General features: G+C 36.4%; 5 protein-coding genes across 7 annotated transcripts; 2 read left to right on the forward strand and 3 right to left on the reverse strand.

Annotated features, from left to right (window-relative positions):
* Positions 1-1,789: 1,789 nt before the first annotated feature.
* On the forward strand, positions 1,790-4,961 carry LOC140892278 (probable hexosyltransferase MUCI70). The gene is made up of 7 exons (XM_073301119.1): positions 1,790-2,061; positions 2,147-2,329; positions 2,587-2,655; positions 2,739-2,935; positions 3,180-3,595; positions 3,877-4,061; positions 4,414-4,961. The coding sequence occupies exons 1-7, from the start codon at positions 1,989-1,991 to the stop codon at positions 4,782-4,784; spliced, it is 1,494 nt and encodes a 497-aa protein (XP_073157220.1). The 5' UTR covers positions 1,790-1,988; the 3' UTR covers positions 4,785-4,961.
* A 667-nt stretch (positions 4,962-5,628) lies between these two features.
* LOC140886282 (V-type proton ATPase subunit B2) lies at positions 5,629-10,703 on the reverse strand. 2 transcript variants are annotated; one of them, XM_073292807.1, is made up of 15 exons: positions 10,556-10,703; positions 10,262-10,326; positions 9,882-9,937; positions 9,657-9,755; positions 9,216-9,275; positions 8,427-8,542; positions 8,132-8,336; positions 7,638-7,766; positions 7,422-7,559; positions 6,985-7,135; positions 6,803-6,885; positions 6,561-6,608; positions 6,411-6,464; positions 6,206-6,289; positions 5,629-6,125 (listed from the first exon to the last, which is right to left on the reverse strand). In XM_073292807.1, exons 2-15 carry the CDS (start codon positions 10,317-10,319, stop codon positions 5,940-5,942), a joined length of 1,467 nt encoding a protein of 488 aa, XP_073148908.1. In that variant the 5' UTR covers positions 10,320-10,326; positions 10,556-10,703; the 3' UTR covers positions 5,629-5,939. The 2 variants fall into 2 exon arrangements, with proteins under 2 accessions (XP_073148908.1, XP_073148907.1); XM_073292806.1 differs by having other exon boundaries at positions 8,132-8,340; positions 8,431-8,542; positions 10,556-10,702.
* Positions 10,704-11,544: 841 nt separating this feature from the next.
* Positions 11,545-15,791, reverse strand: LOC140891475 (uncharacterized). The gene is made up of 14 exons (XM_073299986.1): positions 15,680-15,791; positions 15,275-15,592; positions 15,033-15,117; positions 14,457-14,563; positions 14,174-14,242; positions 14,036-14,090; positions 13,899-13,946; positions 13,638-13,795; positions 13,161-13,399; positions 12,737-12,827; positions 12,498-12,626; positions 12,221-12,374; positions 11,995-12,089; positions 11,545-11,911 (listed from the first exon to the last, which is right to left on the reverse strand). Exons 2-14 carry the CDS (start codon positions 15,533-15,535, stop codon positions 11,726-11,728), a joined length of 1,677 nt encoding a protein of 558 aa, XP_073156087.1. The 5' UTR covers positions 15,536-15,592; positions 15,680-15,791; the 3' UTR covers positions 11,545-11,725.
* Positions 15,792-16,058: 267 nt separating this feature from the next.
* LOC140886688 (protein CHAPERONE-LIKE PROTEIN OF POR1, chloroplastic) lies at positions 16,059-19,884 on the forward strand. Its single transcript, XM_073293406.1, has 3 exons — positions 16,059-16,543; positions 17,560-17,920; positions 19,235-19,884. Exons 1-3 carry the CDS (start codon positions 16,205-16,207, stop codon positions 19,408-19,410), a joined length of 876 nt encoding a protein of 291 aa, XP_073149507.1. The 5' UTR covers positions 16,059-16,204; the 3' UTR covers positions 19,411-19,884.
* Positions 19,885-20,155: 271 nt separating this feature from the next.
* LOC140886687 (probable protein phosphatase 2C 60) lies at positions 20,156-24,007 on the reverse strand. Of its 2 annotated transcripts, none has more exons than XM_073293404.1 (5): positions 23,641-24,007; positions 22,749-23,175; positions 22,290-22,657; positions 21,342-21,578; positions 20,156-20,808 (listed from the first exon to the last, which is right to left on the reverse strand). In XM_073293404.1, exons 2-5 carry the CDS (start codon positions 23,065-23,067, stop codon positions 20,539-20,541), a joined length of 1,194 nt encoding a protein of 397 aa, XP_073149505.1. In that variant the 5' UTR covers positions 23,068-23,175; positions 23,641-24,007; the 3' UTR covers positions 20,156-20,538. The 2 variants fall into 2 exon arrangements, with proteins under 2 accessions (XP_073149505.1, XP_073149506.1); XM_073293405.1 differs by lacking the exon at positions 23,641-24,007 and adding an exon at positions 23,302-23,584.
* Positions 24,008-25,287: the final 1,280 nt, after the last annotated feature.

Genomic DNA, 25,287 nt, shown 5'->3' on the forward strand with positions numbered 1-25,287 from the left:
TTTCATTCAAGTATATCGATTTAGAATGCAAATAACTCTGCGTTATTCACGTTTAAAGTTTAGAATTTGATTCCATCTTCCCTTCTCTTTAAAACGAGTGGGTAAAATAATGATCTTGAGATATATGAAATATACGCGGATGAACAAAAATGGCTATGAAAAAAATAATCTAGACAAGAGTTTGACTCTTTTTACTTAAAACGTTATTGCCCCGCCCTGATGAATATGGATATTGGCAATATGCTTCCCAAGATACAACAAATATCGACTTTAAAATAGTAGCACTACAAATTTTAAAGTCACACGAACTTTGAAATGTTTAGAACGCTATTAATTCGGATTTTAATCGTTCAACTTAAAAATCTAAATTCAAAATTTTATATTTTGTAAAATTTGGATCTAAGTGTTTTGCTTAAAATTCGAAACAACTTTCGAATTTAATTCTAAAGATCGAATCTAAGCGTAAAAAGTTTAGAAAACCCGAACCAAAATTTTATGTCTTGTAATTCAGATTTTAAGTGTTACAATCTTAAAAATTCGCAGAAGAATTAAACAAGAGAAAAGAAAGAAAAAAAGAGAAAAATTGGCGTGAGAAATGCAAATGAGGAGCATCCAATTTATAAATATTGAAAAAATTTGATGAAAAATCATGTCAATTTATAACATGACGCAATCTCAAAGATATTGACATATTGACGTTGCACCCCCTCACCATCAAAGGCACATCTTTAATCTCAATTCAGTGGTTTCAACGATAAAATTCGAACTAATATCAATTAATTTCTCATTCACTTTATTTGATAATTGAAAATAATTTATTTACGAATTCTAATCGCGATATAGAATTCATTCGTTACACAACTTGTTCGAATTATTTATCGATTTTAAATGAGTATGCAACTCATTTTTCCAACAGCTCTAACTCGTTTTCATGTGGGCATCATTCAACTAGCGTGGTATCATTTTGCTTTTGGTTCTCGAGAAATGAAATTTCATATTTTTTTTGGCGATTTGCATTTAGTTGGGGATATTATAGCACACAAAGTTGTGCAATCAAAATATTTACCAAACTCCACTATTTTGTTGATAACCACATAACTTGAGTTCATTTTATATCATATTTGGAACGTTATTTTTGATGTATTACCTTTTTTGTTTTTAATCCAGATGTTTACACCAACATCTTGTATAAAAATGCGTGACATAAATTCATCATAAAATTTTCTGTCGTTTTCTGTCGTTGTTCTTCTATACATATTAGATAAACTACTGACAATTGGAATTACTTGTTAGAATAGAATGGTGCACTCCTTGTCATTTTGAGTAGGGATGTTTTAATTGGTGTGGATATTTCAAGGTGTTCAGAATACAAAGACTAGCATAAAAATAAAAAGAAAAAGAATACGAAGATTACCCAGTGTGTTTTTGCAAATTTAAAATGTATATACATTACGATGTAAAAAGATTTTGAGCAATGAGACGGTCTCACGAATCTATCTATGAAATGTGTCCATATTTACAATAAAATAATAATAATATTATTATAAAAATAATGTTTTTCATAAATAAATAAAAAATTAATCTCACGAAATTCAACAATAGCGGCCTCACAAGAGTTTTTGGGAAAGATTTTACCCATTTACATATTTGGGTTGACAAAGTTGGGCTTCACGATTGAAGCCCGATGGAGCGCCCGGCCCAAATGTGGAAATCGGCCCTCAGACGGTGGAGCCACAGTTGATTATTTATTTATTTATTCAGAAAACAAAAGGAGAAGGAAGACGAGCAGATTCGGATGCTGCAGCACACTTGAATGAACGTGTATGCCTCGAATTCTACAGGATTTCAAGAAACACCGAAAACCCAATCCAATTTCAAATCTTGTAAATGTGTTTATACTCATCCTTCGATCCATGTACACGTGTCACTCCGATGAAAATCAAAGACAGCCCATTTTTTATACTGGACTGAAGCATTAATCAAGGCTCATGGATAATGATTTCCAGCGCGCAGTTTCTTTGCGGGCTTCCCGGAGGAATCAGCCCCACCACCACACCAAAGGTGCATTTAACATTATGTAGTGGGCTTTTGATCTGTCCAGGTTTGATATTTCGGTTGTATTTATTCAAGAATGTTGTGGATGCAGATACCGGAGGAGGTTCCTTGTATAGTGGGAAATTGTCGCAAGATTATACCACGATGAGGATTATTTGGAAAAGGGGTTTGATTCGATTAGTTCTTACAGCTGGGATTATATGGATGATGTTGATTCTTGCCGTTTTGCTGTTTCATATTTGGTCTTGCCAGTCTTCTGTTGCCTTTTTCGCTGGTAAATCACCTCTCCTCTCTTCCTCATTTGCTGCTGATGGTTTGAAGCATAGATCAGTTCTGTATATCTTTAAGAGGAGTCACACAAGTGGTAGTTTGAATGAAATTGAAGTGGTACTAATAATATGCTAGTGCAAAAATGTCAGGGTAATTTGTTTTTATGATTTAAATTCTGATTTTGCTTTCCACGATGAAGAAACCAGGAGTTTGGGATTGTCCTTTATGTCAAAAATTTATTTGTTTATTGTATTTTTACAGCTCTTTGTAACAAAGATAGCAAAGTCTTTGACATGCTAAACACAATGGGATTTGTGACGCCACCGCACCGTAAGACCAGAAATGTTGCTTATTACTTTATTATTTATGAACGGAATGATGTGTTGAACCCGTTTCATCTCATTCACATTCAGGCTGTCCAATTCCTATTGCTGATGACCCAAATAAAGTATCTATTCCCAAGACGAAATCACCCGAAAAGTTTGTCCAGAGAGTGTCATACGATATGGAGGACAATATTTCTGGCAATGGATCTCAATCTCCTCTTTTTGGTGGCCATCAGACGTGGCAGCAAAGAGAGAAGAGCTTCAAAATCAAACCCACAATGAGGGTGAATTACTTATTGAGCTATATTTTAAGTTTTCTTTTCTTTCTTTTGTTCTAGAGAAATTGAATATTAGTCTTCCACTTCTACATATTTGATTTGGTTGATATCTGCAGAAAGTGCCTCAAATTCTCATTCACGTAGCCGGTTGATTAACCCCAAAATCTAGATCATAGATCTTCATGGTTATATTTTTCGCTGCGTGAACATGTATCTGATGTTAACTACTACAGATGTTTTATATCTTCAGGTGCATTGTGGTTTTATGAAAGGTGGTGGTGCAGAAATGGCTTCAAATGATGTCAAATATGTGAAGAAATGTAGATTTGTTGTTGCGACCGGCATCTTTGATGCTTATGATACTCCTCACCAGCCATCCAACATTAGTCAGCGTTCACACGATCTATTTTGTTTTCTTATGGTGGTCGATGAAGTATCTCTTGACTTCATTAAAGAAAACGTTACGATAAAAAAGGATATTGATGTAGGGCTATGGGTGGGCATCTGGCGGCTAATTCTGCTTAAGAATCAGCCGTATGATGAACCTAGAAGAAACGGGAAGGTTCCTAAGATACTAACACATAGGTTATTTCCGGAAGCACGATACAGCATCTGGATTGATGGTAAAATGGAGCTTATAGTTGACCCCTTGCTTCTATTGGAAAGGTATGATTGAATCCTAACGAGTTTATTTTATGTCTTTTACTTGATTGGTTGTGCCCGACTTCCCTTAATGAATCAGATTGGATTAAAGCTGCAGCAGGTATGGTAAAATAGTTGGGTTGAATATTTCTCTTATTGAATTTCTTGATGGGAAAATTAGGAATACAGCATCTTAATTTCTTTCTCGCTAAGGACCTAAAGCGCTACTTGTTCTTGTGATATGGCTGCTGATTTTTTTGCATGTAAACCAATCAAATGGGGTCCTTGTGGGGATAATTTTGCAGGTACTTATGGCGTGGGAAGGACACGTTTGCCATTGCTCAGCATAAACATCATCACAGTGTATATGAAGAAGCGGATTCAAACAAACGAAGGAAGCGATATGCTCGCCCCCTAATTGACCTACACATGAAAATATATCGTAATGAAGGAATGGAGCCATGGAGTCCACAAAAGGGTCTTGTTAGTGGTAAGGCATATATGGTTTTTCTATGTCATCGTCATTTCTGTGGTGTTCTCTTTACTCTTTAGTGTTTTGCTACAGTGATTGTATCGATTTCCTTCTGATGGAAGTAGAAGATGGAGCATATGCCCTTTAAACTAACCACCATTTTAAAAAACACCCTTGAGAATGCGAGGAACTAAGAAGTGTAGATTTGTATATTCAACCACTTAATCAGATCTCATCCTAGACCCATATTTTTTTACCACTATTACGTTGCTATAAAGGTCCTGATAAAGTGTTACACCCACTATTACACATGCAATATTGCTGCTTATAAGATATCCTTCTTTTAATAACAGAGCTTTCTTTAATTCAGATGTGCCTGAAGGAGCCATCATCATTCGTGAACATACTGCGTTGAACAATCTGTTTAGTTGCTTATGGTTCAACGAGGTCCATCTCTTGACACCGAGAGATCAGCTAAGCTTTGGATACGTCGCATATAGGTTAGGTGGGCTTTTCAAACCTTTTATGTTTCCAAACTGTGAATACAATTCAATCTTTATACTGCACTCTCACAACCGTGAGCATTCGTCTAAAGTAGAATGGGCAAAAACCATAGGCGAGATTAAAAAACATCCTGAATTGTTAGAGAGTAGAGGTGGAATGGGACTGTGGACTCCATATCCCGGAAACCTTGATTCGGTTGTATTACCACCTGTAGCCAGAACTTCAAAAGCAGGCTGATTCTTATTTTTTTACTTTTGTTGTATACATTCCTTTGTAACTTGCAAGTACTTGTAATCCATCAACATGATGATGCTATATGCACATTATAGTCGCCTTTAGCCTTTAGGGACATCGAATTCTTAAAAAGGTATTGCCCACGAATTAATAGTAATGAACAGATTGAATTTGATTTTATTTTTTTTATTACAAGCACAGATTGTTTTATCTCATCTAAATTGTCTTCCCCCCACCCCGGCAAGTGTTTACCTTGACTTTGGTTGTATATTTTATGCTTTTAGTAATCCATAGTTCTTCCAAATCTAATTTTCAAAATTGCAGCATATCGAATGTATTTGGTAAAAAAAATTATATTGGCAAAGATGCTTTTTCATGTTTCTAACAAAACGATATTATAAAATAATATATTTTATAATGTCCAAAAACAATAGTATATTTTATACTCACGAAAGGTTTAGGTAGTGTTTGAAATTTTGTTAAAGAAAAATTGAGAAATGCACCTTAGAAGTTTTTCCAAATGCTACCTTATGAACGTGGCTTTTCTTTTATTAGATACACGCATGTGTTGTGTGTTTATATAGTATTTTTTTTTTCTAGCTTCAAAATTTCTTTTTCTAGTTAATTTGATTTATATTCGAATATGGATAATTCATAGTGGTAAAAAGTAATGAAAGGCCTATAATTTGAATTGATCATATTTACATAAAAATCATCATAATTTTTAAAATTATCGTTAAAAATTACTGAGTCTGATTTGTTATTTTAAGTTGAAATGGGGAAAAAAAATAATGTTGAAATGGAAAAAAAAAGTGAAAAAAGAAGAAAAAAATTAAAGTATATCACATAAAGAAAATTACATGCATTGAAGTTTGAATAATTATTGGAGGGAGATTGATAACTGGACAACCATAACACAAATGAATTACACAACCCAACTGGTTCTCTACCAAAAAAACAAAACTTGATGTTCTTCATGGCCGGAGAGCCTTGTTTTCCTTGGGGCTCGTCGATCATCTCACTCGACCCTTATTTTAAACCAGATAAAGGGGGATACAACATCTTTTAAAAAAATGTACATATATATAATAACACATCGCGAGGCGAAGGGAAAGGCAAACAAACACAGACTCCACAACACAAGAATTTTCTTCTTCATCAGTTTGCTGCATCCCTGCTGTAGTATTGATCGAGTGTTTTAGCTGGGATACGGTGAAGAAGCTCCCGGGGAAAGATCCGGAGCAGTGTCCATGCCAGGTCCAGTGACTGGAAGATGTTACGGGTGTCGTATGCTCCTTGTGCGACAAACTTCCTCTCAAATTTATCGAGAAACTCAAGATATAGCTGTTCCAAATGAATGGGGCTCAATTAGTTATCTCACATATTTTTGTATCAGGAAAATTTGTATTCGGTTAGTGACTGACCAGATCTTCTGAGGAAAGTGCTTCTTCTCCAACCACAGCTTTCATTGCCTGGACATCCTTTCCAATTGCATAGTTTGCATATAGCTGTGAATATTGAATTTAGAGTACATCATTAACTTACTACAAACAAGAAATGCAACTGTAGTTTGTTTGCCTGACCCTGCCCGTGGAGAGCAGAATTGGTTTTGTACATTAGACAATATACCTGGTTAGATACATCGGAGTGATCCCTACGGGTCATGCCCTCTCCAATGGCACTCTGCAATACATTGAGAGAAGATATAACACATAGTGTACCGACGATACCCCCTCTCAGATTACTCAACACAAGACCACATATATACATTCTACATACCTTCATCAGACGAGACAAGGATGGCAGCACATTTATAGGAGGGTATATCTGTCAGTTCAAAGCAAGTAATTTTATCGGGTTAAGTTTGCCCAACACAAAAGATAAAATGCATTTATCTCAAATCCTGACTAATCTCAAATTGGATCTATAAATTGAAGATCTTAGACCAAACTTGAAAAGATTTTGTCATGGTTTGTACAGGTACTATGAGAAGCTAATTGGCATGCATCATCTATCTATACCTGCCGATTATGAAGTTGCCTGTCGATATATATTTGCCCCTCAGTAATATAACCAGTAAGATCTGGAGTTGGATGGGTGATGTCTGCCCGATTGAAATAAAAAAAGAAAAAGAGACAAAATCAGGCTCATTAAAAAAAAAAATGTGTCAAGTGAAACATATTTTTTGTTACTTCTGCATTACCATCATTAGGCATAGTCAGAATAGGGATTTGTGTAATGGATCCCTTTCTTCCTTCAATACGTCCAGCACGTTCATAGATAGTAGCAAGATCAGTGTACATGTAACCAGGATATCCACGCCTTCCAGGCACTTCTTCTCGAGCCGCAGATACCTATAAAGGAATTCATACTGTAGTTGGCACTCATAGCTATGATGAGAAATTGAAGAAAAAAATATCTTCTGATTGAAGTAGTAAATTGCAGCAAAGATGAAGATAGTAACCATATATATAAAGGTACATCATATGAACTGTTACAATAATAGACATAGACACACTAACACTCCTAATAACACGACAAATAAGACAAAAGAGGTACTTTGTGTTTCTAATGACTGATAAAATAAGAGGGTTCTCGTTTGAAATAAATAGTAAAGAAGGGCCGTGGTGGTGCTGTTACCTCACGGAGAGCATCAGCATAAGAACTCATATCTGTCAATATGACCAGAACATGCTTCCCACATTCATATGCCAAGTATTCTGCAGTTGTCAGAGCGATACGTGGAGTAATGATGCGTTCTATTGTTGGGTCATTTGCCTGCAGAGGACAAAATAACAGTGAAAACAGTACATCAACACTGTTTACAGGGGCAAACATAATCGATTGAACAGTTACCAAGTTAAGAAAAAGGGTCACTCTCTCCATGGATCCATTTTCCTCGAAATCACGTTTGAAGAACTGGGCTGTTTCCATGTTGACTCCCATAGCTGCAAAGACAATGGCAAAATTGTCTTCTCCATCATGCTGTAGCATAAAAGCAGATAATAAGAATCGACAAAAAAGTAACTGCTGGAGATATCAAAGCCCAAAGGTAAGAAAATCAGGTATAAAATACAGTAATAAATTATCCCATGCAGTAGAAAACCTTGCTAATGTCCACAAAGGTCCAAATGAACGCTCTCGCAACAAGAAAGAGAGAATATTCTCTCTGAAGAACACCATGTTACATTTATATGGGCTTCAGCAATACACTCAACAATGCAACCAAAGCATTAAGCAACAAAAACTAAATGGATATCAAGCATAATTAGAGAGTCCAACTAAGCAACAGCACATAGGGATCAATGATAGTTTCTCAAGTGAATAACTTTTGTAGAGGGATCACATACATCAAGAAGATTATCAGATTTCTCCAACCGTTTGACCAAACCAGCCTGACGACAGATTTGGGCAGCAATTTCATTGTGAGGAAGACCAGCAGCAGAAAAAAGAGGAATCTTTTGCCCTCGGGCAATGGAGTTCATGACATCAATAGTAGAAATTCCAGTCTGTATCATTTCTTCAGGATAAGTTCTCTCGCTAGGATTGATGGAACTCCCTGAAGAAAACAGGGTAAAGAATACATCAAGTGTGCAGGCAACATGTATACACAAGGACACAAGTTAACTCATACTCTAGTGTTACTTGCCAGAAATATCCAAATAAGCCTCCGGAAGAATAGGGGGCCCATTGTCAATGGGCTTCCCAGAACCATTAAAAATACGGCCAAGCATGTCCAACGAGACAGGTGTTTTTAAAACCTGGAAGCAAGTTATAAATACAATATTAGAAAAATATGGCAAAAAAAAAAAAAAACCTTGAGGATCATAAGAAACGAAAATTTTCATAAATTGTCACTAACATCATTACTATAAGAGAACATAATCATAAATCAATAGTTAACTCCTAAAATTCATCAAGATTCATAAACTAATGACTGTTCATAGAAAGAGTTTTGTGAATTTATTGCCTGGAGCTTATAGACCATGAACTATAATAAAGCACTACTACCCAAGTTGAACAGCAGTTTTCAACTCAATCTTAAACAGGTCGATCCCATGGGCCATAGATTCAACTATTTTGTTAAGGGCAGTGTCGAAGTAATACTATTACAAAGAAACTGTGAGAGGTGAAAGATAAATTTGACAGTATAAGAATGTGATTGTGTTGTGATTCACTAAGATACAAATTCCACTCCTGTAAAATTTGCAATTTCCAGCAAAACTAACAGAAAACAACTTTATGATAAATGCAGCCGAAAAAATAGTACTGATAAATACAATTAAACAAGTTTTTTTCTTATATTTTGATTGCAAGACGAAATATTTAGGTTAACAATAATATTCATGGAGCAATAAGTTCATACTCCTTCAGCAACAGTAATCCAACTAATTATGATTTTTTTAAAAAAAATAAAGTGTAAAACCGCCGCACCTCTCCTGTAAACTGAACGGTAGTATATTTGTTATCAATTCCAGATGTTCCTTCAAAAACCTGGTAAAAAAATGGGAATCAGAAAATGGTTATATATAGATAAGTATATTGAAAGCACAGGTGATGATGAAACATTAATGCACCACGTAAGATTTGTGTAACACAAATAGCTCATAGAAAAGAATCTCTTCGGTAGGTAGTTCGAGTAAGTCCTCGACAAAACTCTAAAAGATCTCCAGAATTTTATTTTATAAAAGAAAAGTGGCATCCACTACTTGCCATAAAGCCTAGTGAGTAGTGACACCATAATTCTGTGATTTATTGTACAAAGGAGAATTTAAAGGCAAGCCAAATGATCCAAGATCTCACAACAAATTGGTGGGAAATAAGAAGATTAACCCAACCGAAAAAAAAAGAGTGATAAACTTGGATGATATTCACCTGAACAACAGCCTTCTCCCCATCAACTTCCAAGACCTGCCCACGCCGGGTTGTTCCATCTCCTAGGCGAATATTGACAATTTCTTGGTACTTAGGTCCCTGAACATTTTTGAAGTAACACTTAATATTTTACACTTCTCAGAACGATACTTAGAGAATTAAATGTGAATATCGAGAGACACAAAATAGAACTGAATGATAATTTTACAGCAGCACTGCACTCACCTTGACTTTGTCAAGAATAACCAGAGGTCCAGCAACTCCAGATACAGTTCTGTATTCTGCAAAAAAAAAAAAGGCAGTCCTAAAGCGCTCGCTTGGTGACCAATCAATGCCTGTAGGATATATATTCTACATTCTTTACTCATAGAAACAATCTGTGACAAACTAGATTATAAAAATCTCATCTTTATAAATACATGGTACTAATATGCATTCCAAAACACACATTCGAAAAAAAACACTCGTGCTGATAAAAAAAACCCTGAAAGTGAATCTCAATAATAATGGGAAAAAAAAACGGATATTTACAAATGTGTACAACTCCATCTTTTATGGCAAGAGTACAGTTGCAGTAGATAAGAAAATTAACGAAGAGAACATACCCATTCCAATCTCCAAAGTTCCTTCCTCCATTTCAACGTTGTTCTGCGCCACGCCCATGATAAATCTAATCCACGGATCACCAGTCCACACCAAACAATAAAGGTTAACAAAAAAGGTACTTGAAGCAATCAAATTCAGCTGCAGTGAGTTTCATTCACTTCAAAGCGGAAGTAAACTCGAATACGCACATATATATATCACAAACTCCGAATGTCCCCGACCGAAGTCCGACAGACAAGATTATCATTCACATACATATAGAATACAGAAACTGGATCTGAATCGTTACGTACCTAGCTTTTGCTCTGAATCAGATTGGGTAGAAGGAGGAGGAAGAGATGAGATTGCACAATAATAATTATAATTATTGCATACAAACAGAGACAGCGAGATCTAAAGGTTGAGAAACAATTTTATCATCATATTTATTTTGTCCTCGTATTTAAATTCAATAATTGGTCAACAATTTTTTTTAAAAAAAAAAATTCAAAAAAGGTATTAAAATTCAAAATAGTACTTTTTTTTCCCCAGTAAATCAACATTCTATTCGAAGTTTCGAACGGCATACTGTCGATTTTTTTTTTTTTATAAGTATTCTTGTTAAAAGATTAGAAATTAAATTTTTAATAAGATTTTATAAACATTTTTTTTTCATGAAAAAAAGGTATAAGTGTACTTTAAAAACAATGGTGGGCATAAAGGTGATTTTGTTTTGGTGTAATTTCGTCGTGTATGTGTCTTAATATATAATTATATTATATATAGATAAAGAAAAATATCGTTTATATTATTAAGAAAAGGTTTAGGTAAATGTTTAAAAACAAATCTTTTACAAAAAAAAAAAAAAACAAAAAAAGTGTTTAAATTGTAAAGTAATTGCAAAAAAGTAATTATATTTTAGAATCAGACAATTGTAGCTTTTGGACTTATTTTGCACCTTCTCTTTAAAGCATTAGAAAAGCCAAAAATCATAGTAGTTTTATGAACCATGATTTCTATATTCAATTTGATCCTTAACAAATTCTCTTCTTATTGAATCTTTTGATCATAATTTCCCTCTACATAAACTAAACCTGAGGCGAAAGTTATGTAGTTTATTAAGCACAAGCCAAATGTGTTTCAAACAACAAATTTCAGAACCGTGTAAAAATTCATGTTGGTCCATACCAGCATATCTTGTTATCTCCACTTTGAAGTTGGATGCATATCATGCATCTTTTAGAAAAAGTGTATCAAAATATTCAGGAAACGAAGTAAAAGATAATAAGTAGTGGAAAGATTCATGAAAATATTCAGGAATAAAGCAATGGAAAGACAGGTAATTGGGGAATGAAGAATCTATCCAAAAAGTAGACGAAAATATTCAGCAACTAATTGGAAAGGAATATGAAGCTTTTCCCCCTTCTTTTATCCAAACCAAGAATGCTTATGTACAATATAGCAAACTTTACATTGGTTGGTTGCTATTGCAGGAAATACTTGGAAAACGGAAGCTGAGCTCTTATGTCATTGAGATTTCGATTCAAGAGTCGCAGCGATTGAACGTGAGGTTCGTCTTCTTCAAGTGGTATGATTTTGGCAAATGCTCCTTCTTCAAGATAATCCACCACTCTATTTGCAGCCTCCAGTCCAGTCACATACGATTTTTCCTGTTAGTAAAAGACAAAAATATGATCAATTGGATCCCTTTTAGATAAAATCGTTTCTGAAATAAATGAAATGATTGATGTACCTGTGACCAGGAACCATGGCGGTTTATCGTCCAATCTCCAGCCAAGAACAAGTTTGGAAACGACGTAGATCCTCGCATCATGTACTTGTATGAACCTAAACACATTGAAACAAGATTCGAGGGCGAAAATTATTATCTTGAAGGATCCTTGGTTGAGAAACAAAATGGTTGAAAAAGAATTAAGTATGGAAAAAGTTTGCTAATGAGAAAAATTTCCAAATGTTACCTGGAAAATAGTGAGTCAGAAATTTTGGAAATCTTCCGATTTCTTTATCAATGACCATTGCATTTTCAAAGTCCTTGACACACTTTGAGAGCCAAAACATGACTTTCTCAATGATTTTGTCATCCTTTAGAGGCAATAAGTCATTGGCATGATACTGCACTAAATATCAACCATGAATATCAGACCTACAGTATACACTGTACTTTTAATTTAACATTTTAGAGTAAAGAAAACTTAGATATAAAGAGGATAAGACTGAAGAAACAAGATTTCTCACAAAATCAGTTTCAACAACTGTCGATGTACTGTTTTTTAGTTCATCATAATGGATGCTCAAGTCGAAAAATGTCCAAGCACGAGAGCCATCGAATCCAGATGATACATTGCTCGCATATGGAATGTTAACCTGTTCATTCGGGTGCGTAGAAAGGATGAACAAAGTAGACAAACTAGTTACAAATTTGAAGCTAGAAATATTTACATGTTTCTTGCAGCAATATGAAAAGGCATGGATACCTTCCTATCAAGCTGAATCTTCACAGTAAGCAAATCTATGCTTTTCAAGTTCAGAATTTTCAGAAAGTCTTCTCTTGCACATAATACTGCACTAAAGTAAACATAACAGTATGTAAAAACAAACCGATAGACCGCAGCAATGAATATCACAAGTGTCAAACTTCCAAACCCAGAGGCCCATGTCGAACCTCGGTGTTGGTTTAGTACAGGATAAAGTTAGCTGTTTCAGTAGTAAATGTATGAGCTGCCACATAATCGCCACCGAGTAAAATCTAGATATTAGCTAATTTAACCACAACTGAAAATTGGCATTCACTTATACACTTAGGTTTCTTAACAAAACTTACAAGTAGCCCAGTTTTCGTTTCAAATTTGATGCAGGATAGAGAATTGACATTGGGTGGGAAATTTTGATTAGATATACCTGCTGTGTATTATTTCCTGGAGAGTGGAGACTCCAACAGCCAATATGAAGGAATCAGCCTTAAAACTCTCTTTCCCACAAATCAATTGAGAAATGCAACCTGTTTCCTCGTCAAGGACGATATCTGTAACATTTCTACCTTCCAAAAACCTGCAGCCTTGGGATTTCAAGAAATCCATCCATGGTTGAAATATTTTTTCCCTAACTGTTCCGCGACATAATACCATATCCAAATGTTTCTATGCCAAACCATGAAACAGGAAATCAGTAAACTTGTAGTTTAAAAGAAAATAAACAAGATGTGAAGTTATGGACCCCTAGTTCAACTAGCAAATAAAATCACAAAGGTCCACCAAGAAATCATTCCTACCTCCCCATTCTACAAGGCCTAGATCTTGTGTCAATCGTTGAACAATGCTTGTCAAAAAGTGATCGAAACAAACTCTGAACTAAAAGAAAATTGTTATCCAATCAAACCTGGTTAGCCAGAACGAAATAATACAGCATTCCTAATGTTGCGGCGGCACTAGATTGCTCTGCAGGTGCATACAGTCCAACTTGAATCAACGGATTAAAAACATCTTGATAAAGCCTTTCTGAGCATCCAAACTGTTTGAGCATCTCCCTTGCCGTAACTGAGCAGTTCAAGAACACCAACAAATTGCTTCAAACGTATTTACTCAACATAATCACAAGTTTCAATAGAAAAGAGTCCATGGAAAAGTCAAATCTCCTCACCAGGATCATATTTCCTCCAAGCAGCGTCTGTATTGTCAAAATCGATAGCTGCAAAAGGAAGTTGTTAAAGGCAGAAAGGAATCTTAGATATATGATGCACTATTTTGCAAATCAGGTAAATATGTGATCGAGCATACCTGCGGTCATTAGAGGAAGGGATGTCAACCGATCAAAGAATGGCAATCGAACAAACTATGGGAGCAGGATAACTCAGTTAGTGATAGTCAGAATGTTGTTTTGTTTCATATAGTCTTACTGCTCCAGGAGAGACACACCTGAGTGTTGAATAATGTGCCAAATGGAGTTGGCAATTGCTGGACATCTTGAAATATTGGATATTCAACCTGAAGGACAAAACCTGAGGAAGTGAATCCTTCAATATTTCAGAGGCAATTTTGGCCACATCAAATAAAGATACAGACAGCTACCAAAAGATTAAGAATCTATCCATAGATGTTAAATAAGAATTGGCAAAAAAAAAAAGTGAAATAAGACCGACTAAAAGCCAATTAAGATTCCATTAGGCGCATAAGAAATACTGAAAGCTGTACAGCTTACCTCCAATCCTTCTTCTGAATATTGTGCAGACTTTACCCAGCTTGTAAAGGGTTTGATGCCAAGCTCATCCACAAGATTAAATATATTTTTATATGGATAATAGAACCCTGAAACCATAGAAGGGGTAAATTATAGGTGTTGAGGAAAAAAACATGGTGTCTGTCAGCAAAAGCTCGATAACCAAGATCATGTATTCGATTGACATAAATTGCAAAAGAAAATTTTCTTTTCAAACGCCATATACACTTCAATGTCCATTTTTCTTTTCAAACGCCGTATACATAATAAAAGCAAAACAATATGACTGACTGGGATTAACTAACATCGCCAACCATAGTTTGAAATTCTAACGTGCAAAGTTCCCTCTCTTTCACTTCATGTCATTCGTACTTCGTGGAGCTACGCAATAACACAGTTTTAGACCCCAGTGTAGTAACTAGAAAGAGAAAGTAGAGATTTCCCAATCGATGAGCAATGGTAATTGTTAAAGCATTGATTTTTCAAGATGCAAGTTCTGGAACTACACCATGTATGCATCAAACAAAGAGCAACCATATTCAAGAACATGATACTTGCCACGGATGCCGGCATCATCAGGGCTAAAGGACTTATTTTTGGGCCCAAAATCATAACCACCTTCAAGAACAGTAACATCAAAACCCTGAAACCAAATTCCAGAACAATAATTAACATCACATAAGAGAAGAACATCCATACTCAACCTCCCAGCCATTTCAGTGGGAAGGAGAAGAAAACAAAACAAAACAAAACGCCTATGGCATACTTCTTATCCACACAATCAAGCAGTTTTAGAGCACCTGTTTGCAAAGGTGATGAGCAGCTCCTAGCCCAGCCCATCCCGAGCCAACAACTATTACTTTCTTGTTGCTCTTACGTTCAGTGAGAGATACAACTTGATCCCCTGCTCTGCAACAAAACCCACGTCTGAAACTAGCATTACTAACACTACTTGGAAGAGCGAGGCAAACCCTCCAGCAAGCAAACATCTTGGGATTCAATCGGAGAGTGGAGTTCCCAGCCACAGAATTGGCATACAATAAGCCAACTTTAGGCATCATCCGGCCATTATCACACGAGGAGTGTGTTGATTCTTGGGCTCCAATTCTTTGACTGGCCTAGTAATAGCCACACACTCAAGTTAGTATTACTTAATAGAAGTACCTAATTAAAGATATCAGTAAATAAATGGCCCTATAACTTACTGGTATAATTGTTTCAACAGATTAAATAGAATTAGCAGTTACTGTTTTTGGCCTTTCTTTTTGTTGTGATCTTCATTTCACACCCTTTTCCAACTTGACAAATGTCAGCTTGGATGAACCTACGCACATATTGAACCACTGATTTTTACTTCTTTTGTAAATAAAACATGTTGATTTAAGATGGGTAAATATTGCTCTCATTTTGTTGAACCATATGTGAATATGGAAGGTTTTATCATGTTTGATAAAAGCCAGAAATTTTTTAAAAAAAATAGAAAAAGATGCCATCTTTGGAGATTAATAAGTGATTATAATAAACATGATTTATTATATAATATAATATTTACATGATTATGATGTAAACAGTATACAAACGAAGAATTACAATAGCTTACTTCCAAAAAGGAGACATCATTCATTCATCTCCCTCCCTTCTACACTACTCAACCATGAAAGCTCCCCAATAATCTTGATTGCTTCCACCATTTTATACCCCTTTCATTCTTCACACAGCCACGCACAGAAATGGTTGCAGCTATATTGGTCCGGCTCAATCACTCACTTCTGGGCCGCGGTTCACACCGACCCAGAGCCCCGACTCGTCGCCGGCCTCCCTCATCCCCCATAATCAAGGCGGTCAAGCCAGACCGCCGTGGTTCGTGGGGTACACTGTTCACCAGGCGTATGTTAGCTTTGCCGATCCAAGCTGGCTCACGAGCTGACGATTCGGCGTCTTTCGAGATGTCCGTGGAGAATGCCCTCAAACTCCTCGGTGTTCCTGAAGAGGCTTCGTTTGAGGATATTCTTCGAGCCAAGAATTCACTTGTTGCCGCTTGTAAAGATGACCAGCAAGCAATTTCTCAGGTATGTTGAAATTTCCTGTGTGTTTTTTTGGGGGGGTCCTTACTATTTGCTAATAGCGATTACTCAAGTTTTCGTGGAAACTAATTTGTGGGATTTGCTTATTACTGTACTTGCGATGCTTAAATTTGCGTTTATTAGCTTGGGAATTACGGGTTTCTGGCTTTCTGCTCAAGTTCGTGGCTTTATGTATTTATTTATGTGAAAATCTGCAGTTTTGGTGTATATCAGGCTATCAGCATGTGCCTTGGATTGTAAGTTTGTATCTGGTGTGGTTTAAGAATTTGAGAAATTGAGGAGAACAAGAGGTCTTGATTTTTGTTAGTTTTCATGTAATTTGCAAGATTTTTTTGCTTATCCATGGTTTTAATTAGACGTTGAATATAAGAAACAAGCCTTCAGTCTGGACAAGGATTATCACCTAGTTTTGTATCAGCCACCAAACTAGAATCTAATATCAATTAGAGCCTTCAACGGAAGAGGGAGGGGGTGGCCTGCATGGAGGTGACCCCAAGTTACACTTGATTCAATCTAGCAGAAGAGAGAACGACTTTAACTTGAAAATGGGTGTGAAGTGCCCGTGCCCATTTTTCCTGAATTATGGAAAATGAAAATGGGTTTGAGCTTTGAAAATCAATATGCTGAGGGACACGGAACTGTAAGCAGCAAGCAAGCATTCCGTTCATTCTAAAGAAACCAGACAATGTAGACTCTGCTAATCCACAGTCACGAAATGTACTCATTTGGGAATAGAGGCTGAAAAAAAAAACTAGAGTTAGGATAATGTGTCCATGCTGCATGCTCATGTGGATGCACTCATTTGGTGAAAGACACGATTTCAAGCACTCATGGTTGGACTATCACAAGCTTCCACATAAGAGATGCATGGCTGCATAGCTTCTGAAGTTGTAGGCCAATTAACTTCGAACTTTTTAAATGTATATCCTGCAGTATACATCAGGACTTTACATATTTTATTCTTGCCAATACATGGTTTAATATGGCTTATCACCATACAGGTAGAGGCTGCATATGATATGCTGCTGATGCAAAGCTTAACACAAAGGAGAGCGGGGAAAGTTGTGGATAGCAACATTCGTTATGCTGATGTTAAACCTGTAAATGCTCCTAAAATGGATTCAATGCCTAAATGGCTACAGAGTACCGTAAAAAATGCACCTCTCTCGGTTGAAGCACCATCAACCAGTGAGTTGGGTGTGCAAGCTGGAGTTTATGGGGCTTTAATGGTCTTGGCATATGTAAATGGAGTTTCAGCATCTTCCGCAACTCCATATGCAGGGGCTGATGTTCCTGGCTTGATCTTAGCAACCAGTTTTGGGACATCCTTGTATTTCATGACCAAGAAAAATATCAAGTTGGGTAAGAAAAAAATTATGACATTTTTCATTAGCAGTGTGTTCGATGCTATTTCTGATTAAGCCCCTTTTAAATTTTAACTGTTCTAGGTTGATTTAAATTATCAGTTTTGCATTTTTGGCTGTTAATGTTTATATGATTGTCTACGATAGTACTTTGGGCAAAGGTTTGATGTTGTGTTTCTGGTTGGGAGCTCTTTTACAGATTTTCAGTTGATTCAAGTTATTGGTTTTGCAGTTCTCTGAATGTCGAAAAAAACCTATTTATATATGATTGTCTATGGTAGCACTTGTCAGACTTCACAGGTTTAGAAACTATTAAACAGGCAGCAGGCTGTTTGCTAGTATGACCAATTCACGTTCTTGAAAGAACATACCGCACTTAAAATTCTTGATTTATGTTGAATAAGTGGAGTTGGATACATGTAACAAGCATGGATACTAAAGCTCCAAAAATAACTCTAAGCTAGTCTGTACAGGTGTGCCTGTAGTAGTTCGAGGTGAAAGGACTTGTGAAGAATGTCGAGCAAATTTTTCACTTGCTAGTGTAGATCATATGTAGTCTCCTTGATTTCTTTGTATGTTTTCCTTTCCATTCACAGAAACTTGCGGGGAACTATAAGCAATGTCTTTCGCTCCTTAGGTGAAAGAGACATTAAAGATTGTTGACCCGTCCTTAACTTATGTGTTAGTTATTCTTTGCCCTGGGAACCTTAAGTTCGAGGTCTACAAATTGATGAAGTTAGAAAGTTGAAACATTGCGCCGAATGAGCGCGTAAACAACATTGAATTTACTGATACTGTTAAATTCATGTTTTTTTATCTGCCATGTCATGCTTACACACTCATTCCAGAAATATGCTATTGTTTTCTTTGCATCTTGAGTTATATGTAACAAGTCTCATCATGCTACGAACGTGATTTTTGCGTTGTGTGGCTTCATGAGGATTCTCTAGGTGGCCTTCCAGATCACGACTCTTAGCAGTTGGGATATATAAGCTTCATTCCAATTCTGGTTACCCCTTCTTACAATATTGCGTCAGAATAGAACAATTTTAATATAGTATGTATATTGTGAATAGAGTGTGCACGCGTACAAGATTTATATAATTGAACCACAATATTTTACATGCACACTAGCTGACAAAAACTATATTAATCTCCGTGAATTTAGTACACCATCACCACCCCCTTACATAGGTGGTAATTTTTTCAGAGAAATATGGCAGGAAGCCTATTCTATAACTAAATTACAATTTTAAAAAATAGATAAACATGGCATATCTTGATTTTAATTACATGAATAACGTCCATGCAGGTAAGGCTACAGTGATTACTATTGGAGGGCTTGTGGCTGGTGCAGTAGTGGGTTCAGCAGTTGAGAGTTGGTTGCAAGTCGATATCGTCCCGTTTATCGGCATACACTCTCCTGCTACCGTTGTGAGTGAATTCATACTCTTCTCACAGCTTTTGGTCTCCTTATATTTGAGATAGGATGACACACAAATTGATGACATGTGCCATGTATGGGCGTATTCTATCATGCTATGGTTGTGCGTGTGTATGTAATCCGTCGCAAAAGCCAATCCATGCTGTCATTTGTCCATTGTACTTGTACACAATGTGGTAGAAGAACGTATGTTAGTGAATATATTTGCTTCTCGACAGCATTTTTTTGTTTGTCCTGGATTAATCTTGAAAATAGCCATCTTTATTGTACCCAGTTGCCTTAAAACTTTGAATGGCACATGAGCCCTCACTTGCCATCTTTATTGTACTCCGTTGCCTTGAAACTTTGGATGGCACACGAGCCGCGGTTATATTTTTCGCGCATTTTGGACAGTGACCATTGCTGAAAACGTTGTCCATGCCAATCACCATCGTAGTTTCCTTTCTTGATTTGCTAGTTACTTGGAAAAATATTGGAAATTTGCCATTCTCGTCAGCACACAATGGTTCCGGGAGCAAGAACTTGAGAGAGTCTTGCAAAATACGTAAGAATTTTGAAGGATGGATTAAACTTTTTCCAGCTCAAATGTTACTTAACTTACATAGCCTGATTCTTACCAAATAATTACCGGGAAATCAATCAAGTCATGATAATAACTCCTCAAGTTGTTCGCCTACAAGAATCGAGTCACGAAATCATCACAGAGTCGTCGACTAGATCTCGGTGAAAAGAAGTGAAACCGAAGTTGCATTGCTAAATGACCATCATCGAAACCAACAAACAAACATGTATTCTCATAAGAACATGATTCATATTTTATGAGTAGCTAATGGCTTAAACTTTTCTCAGAATATGAGTCAATAAGGTCATTCAGCCTCAGGTTCCACAAGTATCTACAAGGGATAAAAAGATAGAAAAGAAAATACAAGAGACTGGCATAGGGATATAGAAGACAAATGCAGACCATAAATCTGCTCCAAAACACAAAAACTACAGTGAATGTCACCTTGAAGTTGGGTTTCTTTCCATTCTCTTTGGCACCAAAATGATGGGGAGTATTAGTCTTCAATTTAAAATTACAGAGCACATTGAAGAATTCAAGGCTGCCACTCCCCTGTTCGCTATTCGCTACCTGCCCGTATTCACATAGCATCAGAAGAAACAGTTGACAGTCAAGTAGAGCCAGTTTCCGTGGGCCCAGTAAATGGTGCAAGAATGTTGGGAGGAAGATTGATGCCCCCTCCTTTAATGGATACTTTAGGAGTCCTGAAGGAACTAGACCGGCTCACTAGATTTGAGTCGAGAAATAACACCACAACTGTGATGTCATCATGGAAATGACGACGCACCCCTCGATCAATTTTCTTCAGGTCTGAGTACCTCATCTCCCTCTTCTTTGCGGCCTCTTGCAATGCCGTTTTCACTAATCTTCTTGCAATGCCCTGCACGATTGAGGTACAGAAGATTTGATAATATTCTTGTCACTGGAAGGTAATTTTAATCTTATGAAAGGGAATGCAACATGGAAAGTAAATGCATAATCCCCTTTTGTTGTCAGCACGTAAGACACTCTCTGTTTCCCCCCTTACTTTGTCCTATGCAGCCTCTAATTCATATTTGCCATGTAAAGTCACATCAGTAGTCTTTTTTGTGCATTGGCCAACACACATTATCAAACACCATTTATAGTTCATTCAATAAATCATGCCAAGTTGTTATCGATAACCACAGCTACAATTGGTCAGTAATCGGGATTCCGAAGACCAAAACAAAGATTCTAGGAGTTGCTATTCTTCTCAAGTTATGATTGATGCTTGCGTATGACCGAGCTCTCATAACCTTAGGAAGGAACAGAAGGGACACGAGAGAAGACAACTCTCAGATGTCTGTGTATTAATTTCAATATGAGTAAGCATGTGGTGCACTATGTTACAAACCAAACAAGAAAGGCAAAATCGACAACGTGATATCTTACACTGCGTGGATGATTGTGGACAAGATCAACGGCTTCTTGGTTGGTAAGATGCTCCCAAAGGCCATCTGAGGCAAATATGACGAACTGATCATGAGGTAGCAACTGTTGTACAGTAATTGCAGGTTCTGCACTTAAAATTGGTCTTTTAAAAGGTTCACGCAGACGAAATTTGGCGTACAATGGCTCCCTGTTATACTCAGCCTTTTTCAAATACACGTCTCCGATAGATCTTGAGATCTGTAAATTACACATACAGACCATTAGAACACTGTCCAAGGTCACATGCAGCAGTAGCAAGCCTAAGGTAAGAAATCACATGCACGTTGTAGGTGACACATATAGGACAAATATTTGGATATGATATGCTGTCTTGAACACAGAACCCACAATAAATAGATAAATAAATAATGGTAAGAATAAATTTTGCATGAAAAACTTAGTCCAAGATTGTTTGTCTTGAGCGATATGTCTCTAATTATTCAATACAGATACCAATATCTTTTTAATGGTTTCAGCCAGAGCCAAGTAGTTCCAAGTTCTAAATGAGGAAGGGCCAACAAATTGAAGATGTTTATGCATATTCAAACGTTTTATCAGAAATTGTTCTCCTTATTTTTTAATAATGGTCCGTGCAAATTATTTCTCCTACCAAAAGAGGATCATGATAAAAACAGTAGTTTAAAAGCCACAGCTAGTTATATAGAAAGGCATGAGAAGCTGACCAAAACCATGGCACCACAGCAAAGCGCTTCGCGTATGGGAAGGAACGGTTTCAAAAGCAAATGTGGTCTCAAACCATTTCTTCACAAAAGACATGTACAACGGGAATCTGATTAAGATTTTCCCACTTCAAGGAGACAGTGGTTCCCATCATGAATTGATAGCCAACAGAAAAAGACAGCAGCACTGAATAAATGTTTGCAGCAAAATGTGTTTGAATGAACCAACCTGTATGATACCTTTCACACGCCATACATTATGTCTTAGAACAACAATTTGCGAGTCGTCAGGGTGTAGAGATTGCAGCTCCTTTCTCACGGACTCATAACTCGCGTTGTGCTCCGTCGAGAGTTGAATGGCGAGGACTTCTTCTGTAGCCTTGACAAGTCTCCCCAAAACAGCACGAGAATCACCAAGACTGGCAATATAAAGAGTTCCACTGCAGATGATTCCAACAAGACAGCAGGAGCCCACCGCTGCCATCTGGGGTCTCATGGGCCACTGCCTGCTGACGACTGAGAAAAAGCCATCTTCCGTGGCTTCAAATGCTTTCCGAATAACCTCCACCGACATGGTCTGATGTTCTGCAGTGAACCCTGAAATATCGATACATATGATAGATAAAATTTGGTTTCTGAACATCACCACTGATCCTATTTCTTAATTGAACAATAATTACAGGCTTACTCTTCAGATGTTGGAAGAGATGCTCATTGATGAACCGAGAAGTCTCAGGACCGCCATGTCCATCATAAATTCCCACAAAAGTACCATATGGCCCTGAATCATTCGAGCTGAGACAACCAGATTCAAGTTGGCTCTGATCCTCAAGTAAATTATTTGCTTGAACTACAGCCATCGAAAAATCTCCGCAAGAATGCTGCCCCGTGTCCTTATACCACAGAAGTCCATCTTGTCGACCACCAGACTCTGAACTTGTGTGAGCATATCGATCAGCCTTAGGCCGAAAACAGGCCCTAAATAATTTTAATAACCCAGAAAACATCCCTCATCTCATCTGAACCACCATCGAATTATCAGCACCCCATAACCACCGAGGCTAACTTTTTTCTGAGATTAAACTCGATTGCATAACCATAAACCAATCCCTCGCCTACAAGCACAAAGTACGAGCACTTAAGAGGCCAGCATAACACAAAACAAACAGATTTAGGATATGAACGAACATCAACAATCCAACAAAATGAAAAAGCAATATAAATGCATTATGATCACCTACTCAATTTTGGTAAGTTGCCTCAAGGAAACTAACAAAAGTATAAAATGACCTTCCAAGTAGACACAGATCTCATATTAATAACCCGAAAAACCCGGGAACCTATCTGAGTCAAGAAAATTAAGCTCCAAGGAAAAGAGAACAGTGGTTAAAAAATTAACTAATTTCTCGGACCATTTTTAGGTCAGCAGGTTGAAATTCTAGAAGGTTCAACTTCCAAAAAGCAGAGGGGAAAAAACAGTGTCTTGAATCCTTCTTTAAGCCGCCAACAGCATCAAATATATTTACAACTTTTGTTTGAATAGAACAATACACAAGATTAAGGTATGCCAAAGAAGTTACCTTTACAGTTGATTAGGAAAAAAGATCTGAAAGTGAAAGAGGAATTAGATCCTCAGATCCATCAAATCGAAGGGAAAAAGGAAGAAACTGAAGTGGGTTTTTGTTTTTAGTTCTCTTTTTCAAGCACTGCAAGATTTGTGAATGCAAAGTGGCGATGAAATGGTAAAAAATACGTATAAAAGAAGAAAACCCAAAAGATTTATAGGCAGAGGAGAAGCACGGTATTCGTAAAATTGAGTGCTTGATCGAGGCAAGTGAAAGTGTGGTCTTTCTCAGTGGACAAACCCCATCGAAGTTCAACAGTGGAGAGGTTCCAGCCAGCAAAGCAGAGGTCCGGTTCTGGGCTCCACGAGTATAGGCAAAAACTCAGCCATGTGATCGACGACTCATCTCATAAAAAGTACACTTTTTTTTTATATTTATATTAGATAAATCTTTTAAAAATTTAAAAAAATAAAGGGTTATAGAAAATTACAAAATTAGAGTTCATATTTTCCCATCAACTTCACACATAATTAGCAACTAAGTGTACGTCTGTAAGATATTTTTTGACTCGTTGATAGGATGAAGCATGATGTATATAATATAATGATGATAAATCAACGTACTTGAATAAGATAATGTACATTACACTAATTTTTTATAGGACTTGATTCGAGCATTGGACAAAATAAAGATATATAATTGATCAATCAATGTCTTATCATCCATATTAACCGGTGTCTAAATATATATACATATACTACCTTGTTTGGTTCGTAAGAGGAAAAATGTATAATATCATCGTAGACGATGAATCGATATATGTATATAATAAAATAATGTATGACATTAATAATTTGTATATTTTAAGTTAAACTTCGAAAAAAAAAAGAACATGTGTTTTGAAATTTTTTTAAAACAAAATTACAAATGAACAGACCAATGGACCAACGATTAATGAATGTTACGTGGTCTTTCATTACGTTGTTGTTAGGTTATGAACCATGAGGTGTTCATCTCAAAAAGCTTATTTATTGGGTGGGATTATCTCAAGGGTTTATAACTCACTCTTTGTTAGTTTTATTATTCAACGTGCGACAATTATAACAGTTGTTCTCAAGTAAACTATGTGTTATAAATTGAATAATAATAATTATTATAAAAAATATTCTCAAATAAATAAAAAAAAATTACAAGGAATTATCTTCAAAGTTTAGGTTTGACAGTAAAGTGATGGAAGAAAAAGTAAAGTGACACTACACACATCAATGACGTAATTCCATTGATGCCATGTTACAAACATTCGATAAAAATTGAAATTCGATAATATAAAATATCAAAATCATTCATAATTAAAATTTATATTATAAAAATGCAATATTTTCAACTTGGGGAAAGGTTTTTTGGGTCAAGATTATTTGAATAGAATCATTTGTACGATGTTGATGATTAAAACACGGGGTACTACTTGTGTTACAATAATGGCACGTAGGCATGCTTTTATCTAGAGAGCCAGCGACTTATAATATGCAAAATGTGGATCACATTTTCATCTTTTTTCGGCCAACAAAGTTTGAACAAACTACGTACCCAATAAAAGTACTAATGAATTTACCACTGCGTAAACCAAATAATTGGTGGCATGGGGTTCCGAAAAAAGAGGAT

Source organism: Henckelia pumila, chromosome 3 (genome assembly GCF_033568475.1).
Source record: "Henckelia pumila isolate YLH828 chromosome 3, ASM3356847v2, whole genome shotgun sequence".
Taxonomy (NCBI): domain Eukaryota; kingdom Viridiplantae; phylum Streptophyta; class Magnoliopsida; order Lamiales; family Gesneriaceae; genus Henckelia; species Henckelia pumila.